This window comes from Orycteropus afer, unplaced genomic scaffold (assembly GCF_000298275.1).
Source record: "Orycteropus afer afer isolate SDZICR_OR568_19922 unplaced genomic scaffold, OryAfe1.0 scaffold00014, whole genome shotgun sequence".
Lineage (NCBI taxonomy): Eukaryota > Metazoa > Chordata > Mammalia > Tubulidentata > Orycteropodidae > Orycteropus > Orycteropus afer.
This window is the reverse complement of record NW_006921601.1, coordinates 2,544,174-2,549,235: the sequence shown is the minus strand read 5'-3', so window position 1 is coordinate 2,549,235 and position 5,062 is coordinate 2,544,174. Positions and strand designations below refer to the sequence as shown.

Genomic DNA, 5,062 nt, shown 5'->3' with positions numbered 1-5,062 from the left:
AATAAATCATTCATGGGAGAAGAAAACCAAACGTATGTGACTGAATTTGTCTTCCTGGGCCTTTCGCAGGATCCTCAGACACAAGTCCTGCTCTTCCTGTTTCTGGTCATTTACCTGCTGACTGTGCTGGGAAACCTGCTCATCGTTGTGCTTATTCATGTAGACTCCAGACTCCACACGCCCATGTACTTCTTCCTGAGAAACTTGTCCTTTGCTGATCTCTGCTTTTCTACTACCACGGTTCCCCAGATGCTAGTCCACTTCCTGGTAAAGAGGAAAACCATTTCCTTTTCTGGATGCTCAATGCAGATAGTTGTTTTGCTTCTGGTTGGGTGCACAGAATGTGCACTCCTGGCAGTGATGTCCTATGACTGCTATGTGGCTGTCTGTAAGCCTCTGCACTATTCCACCATCATGACACATTGGGTCTGTAGTCCAGCTGGCCATAGGGTCTTGGGCCAGTGGGGCATTCGTGTCTCTGGTGGACACCACATTCACATTGCATCTGCCCTACAGGGGAGACAATATCATTAACCACTTTTTTTGTGAACCTCCTGCCCTGCTGAAGCTGGCTTCAGCAGACACCTACAGCACAGAAATGGCCATCTTTGCAATGGGTGTGGTGATTCTCCTAGCTCCTGTCTCCCTCATTCTTGTCTCCTACTGGAATATTATCTCCACTGTGATCCAGATGCAGTCAGGAGAAGGGAGGCTCAAGGTTTTCTCAACCTGTGGCTCCCATCTTATCGTTGTTGTTCTCTTTTATGGCTCAGCAATCTTTGCCTACATGAGGCCAAACTCCAAGAAAATGAGTGAAAGGGATAAAGTGATCTCCGTGTTCTACTCAGTCATAACATCGATGATGAACCCATTCATTTACAGCCTGAGGAATAAGGATGTGCAGGAGGCATTTAGGAAAGCATTTGGAAGATAGATCCTCTCAGATGCAGCGACCTTTATTCTATATATAATCAGGAGGAAGAAGATTATCCAATCTGTTCAAAACCTTTAACAGTTTCCTTTTGCAGCCTAGACTGAGGCATCAGTAAAGATCATATGAGGACACTTGTACCTCTAGGAATGTTTCCAGGTTTTGTACTGCAATTTTGCTCAAACTTAATGTCTATGGTTGTAGTTTGCTTACTTTGGAAAAGCTTTTTGGCTTTCTATCAAAGCTTTAATATTGAACAGAATCTTCATTTACATTACCTTACTGGTTAACCGGGAGCTCTGGTAGCATAGTGCCTAAGGCACTTGACTGCTAACCGGAAGGCTGGTGGTTCAAACCCACCAGCCGCTCCTCAGAAGAAAGGTTGGGCAATCTACTTCCATAGTGATACTGCTTCAGAAACCCAAGGAGGGGTCTCTATGAGTTGGGTCCAACTCGATGGCACATAACAACAACATTTTGTTTGATGATCTTTATAGTTTTAGGTTTTACACTTAGATCTTTGATCCATTTTGAGTTAATTTTTATATATGATGAGAAATGTGGATCCTGGTTCATTTTTCTGCAAATGAATATCCAGTTTTACAGACTATCTCTTCCCCATTTAAAGAGACTATCTCTTTCCCGTTTAATGGGCTTCCTGCCCTTTGTCAAAGATCAGCGGTCCAAAACAAAACAAAGTCACTACCATCAAGTTGGTTCTGACTCATAGTGACCCCTCCTTGGGATTCTGAGGCTGTATCTCTATGGAAGTAGATTGCTCAGTCTTCCTTCCGAGGAGTGGCTGGTGGGTTTGACATGCCAACCTTCTGGTTAGCAGTCAAATCTTTTAGGCACTACACCATCAGAGCTCCTGTCCAAAGGTGGATGGATTTCCTTCTGGGTTCTCAGTTCTTTTCCATTGATCTATGGGTCTGTCCTTTTATTAATACCAGGCTGTTTTGATTACTTTGGCTGTTTAGTAGGTTTTGAGATTGGGAATGTGAGGCTTCTTAGTTTGTTCTTATTTAATAGTACTTTGTTTATACAGGGGTCTCTTTCCTTTCTATATAAAGTTGGCAATTAGTTTTTCTACCACTTTGAAGAATGATGATGGAATCTGGATCAGATTGCATTATATCTGTAGAGTATCAGAATGCTTGTGATCATTAACCATTAGAGAGATGCAAATCAGTCACAAAGAACATTTCTTCATGTGTTTGTTAGCTACTTGAATGTCTTCTTTCTCCCTTTAATGGATGTCTTCTTTGGTGAAGTGTCTGTTCATGTCCTCTACATATTTTTTAATTGGATTATTTGTCTTTTTGTTATTAAATTGTTGAAGTTTTATGTTTAATTTTTTTGTTGTTGTTGTTATTTGGGTGAAAGTTTACAGAGAAAATTCATTTTCCATACAGCAGAGCATGCACATTTTGTTTCATGACATTGACTGCAATCACCACCATGTAATGACTCTCTTCCCGCTTCCTCCCTGTAGTAATCTCTTCTAGGTGTCCTTCTTTCCTATGTATTCCTGCCCTCTGAGCTATCTTCCCGAGCAAATACTGCCCTTCTGTTCTTCCATGATTGATTGTTCTAAGGGATATATCTACCTAGAAAAATGTTCACCCTATATGCCTATCTGTTGTTTGCCTAGAAGCCACAGGTGTGAATTCAATTCCAGGCCTGAAGGGTAACTAAGGGCTATAGTCTTGAGGATGTCACAAGGCTCTATCAGACCAGTAAACCTGGCCTTTCTTACAATTTTCAGTTTTGTTTTACATTTTTCTCTCACTCTGTCCAGGATCTCCTGCTCTGATCCCTTTCTGAGTGGTTGACAGTGGTAGCTGGGCACCATCTAGTTCTTCTAGTCTCTTGGATGTATAGGCTGAGGTCCACTAGTCCCTTAGACAACTTGTTTCCATGTATCTTTGGTTTTCTTCATTCTTTCTTTGCTTTGGACAAGGGAGACCCATCATTGCATCTAGATGGCTGCTTGCAAGCTTTTAAGACCCCAGTCACTACTTGCCAAAGTAGGATGTAGAACAATGTTTTTTGTAGTATATTATGCCAATTGAGCTTGATATCACCTGCAACCATGGTCCCGAACCCACAGGTCCAATAACCTGCTTCCTCAGGGTGTTTGGCTGTGACTAAGAAGTTATCATAACTTTACCCCCTGTTAGTTCTATTTATATAAACATCCTTATAGCACATACAAATATGTATGTAGAAATATTGTTTGTCCACCTTATATATAGTCATGAGTATAATCCCTTCTTCCTAGACATACCTGATCATTCAGCCTGTCTTCCTATATATCTACCCAAAATGAATGTTATTACTTAAAATACAGTATTATATAGGTAAAAATGTTTGTCTTTGTTGTCTGTACTTCTTGGACATCTCTCTGTGTCTTCTTTTTCTTTAGTGTTATTTTGTTGGTCACTCATTTTTGGTATATTGCCTTTCCCTTCACCCAAATCAATACTTGTCTCTTACCTATCTAGCAATTTTCCCTTCCTTCCCCTCCCATCCCTGGTAACCAACAAAGAAAGTTTCCTTCCATATATAAATCTTTCCTTGACTTTTTACAATAGTGGACTAATATAATATTTGTCCTTCTGTGATTGACTTATTAGACTTAGCATAACATCCTCCAAATTCATCCGTGTTATGTGGTGTTTTCATAGAGTCGACGTTATTCTTTAGTGTTGCATAGTATTTCATTGTATGTATGTACCATAGTTTTGTTAGACATTCTTCCATTGATGAGCACTTGAATTCTTTCCATCTCTTTGCATTGTGAATAGTGCTGCAATGAACAAGGGTATGCATATATTCTATTTGTGTCCTGGCTCTCACTGAATATTTTCTTTCATGAAGTGTCTTTTCATGTCTTCTGCCCATTTTTCAATTGGATTGTTTGTCTTTTTGAGATTGAAGCGTTGAAACTTTCTATAAATTTTAGAGATAAGTCCCCTGTCAGATATGTCTTTGCCAAATATTTTTTCCCAATCTGTAAGTTCTCTTTTTACTCTTTTAAGTAAACTCTTTTGAGTTTTGTTTTACATTTTTCAGTCTTTTGATGCACATAAAAATTTAATTTTTAGAAGGTCCCAATCATCTAGTTTCTCTTCTGCTATTTGTATATTTTGGGTTATACTTGATAGTCTATTTGTGACATAAATTTGGGCCCTGAGTTTGCCCCTATTTTTTCTTTGATGGATTTTATACTTCTAGGTTTCACATTTAAGTCTTTGATCTATCTGGAGTTAGTTTGTTGTGTTTGTTTGTTTTTGTTTTTTGCATGGTGTGAGGTTTGGACCTTGTTTCATTCTTCTGCAAATGGATATCCAGCTTTGCCAGCACTATTTACTAAAAACACTATCTCTTCCCCATTTAACAGATTTCAGTCCTTTGTCAAAGATCAACTGACCATAAGTGGATGAATCCATTTCTTGGTGCTCAATTTGTTCCACTGGTCTATGTGTCTATTATTATACCAATACCAGACTGTTTTGACCACTGTTGCTGTATAGTAGGTTTTCAGATGGTAGAGTGTGAGACCTCCTACTTTGTTCATCTTCTTCATTAGAGCTTTTCTTATCCAAGGTCTCTTTCCCTTCCGCAAAATTAGTGATTGATTTTTCCATGTTCTTAAATAATGTTGTTGGAATCGGCGTCAGGATTGCATTGAATGTATAGATTGCTTTGGGGAGTGTTCTGGTTACCTAGTGCTGCTCTGACAACAATATATACCACAAATGGGATGGCCTTAACAAACAGGAGTTTATTCTTACAATTTGGAGGCTTTTAAGTGCCAGGCTCTAGGAGCTGGGTGGAAGCCCTTCAACCTTGGGGTTGAGCTCTGCCTCCTGCTCCTGGCCCAAGGTGGGCAGAGCATGGCAGGCTACCGAACAATGACACAGCTACATGCCGGGTTCAAGCGTGCCATAAGCTAGAGACTGTTCCCAAAGCTGCTACTTATATATGGGAAGCAGACCACATAGCCAAAGGCAGTTACTCAGCTGCTCATAGTAGATTCCACTATGGAGTTGATTACAAGTCTCATCATGGGGAATAATACTACATCCAGCTGCCCAGCCACTCAACCAGGCCTAGCCAAGTTGA

At 40.0% G+C, this 5,062-nt stretch overlaps 1 protein-coding gene across 1 annotated transcript; it reads left to right on the top strand.

Moving 5' to 3' along the window:
* The first annotated feature begins 12 nt into the window (after positions 1-12).
* LOC103210548 (olfactory receptor 2D3-like) lies at positions 13-934 on the top strand. The gene is given in 2 exon segments (XM_007956467.1): positions 13-432; positions 434-934. Coding segments are annotated over 2 exon segments (921 nt in total).
* The last annotated feature ends 4,128 nt before the right edge of the window (positions 935-5,062 follow it).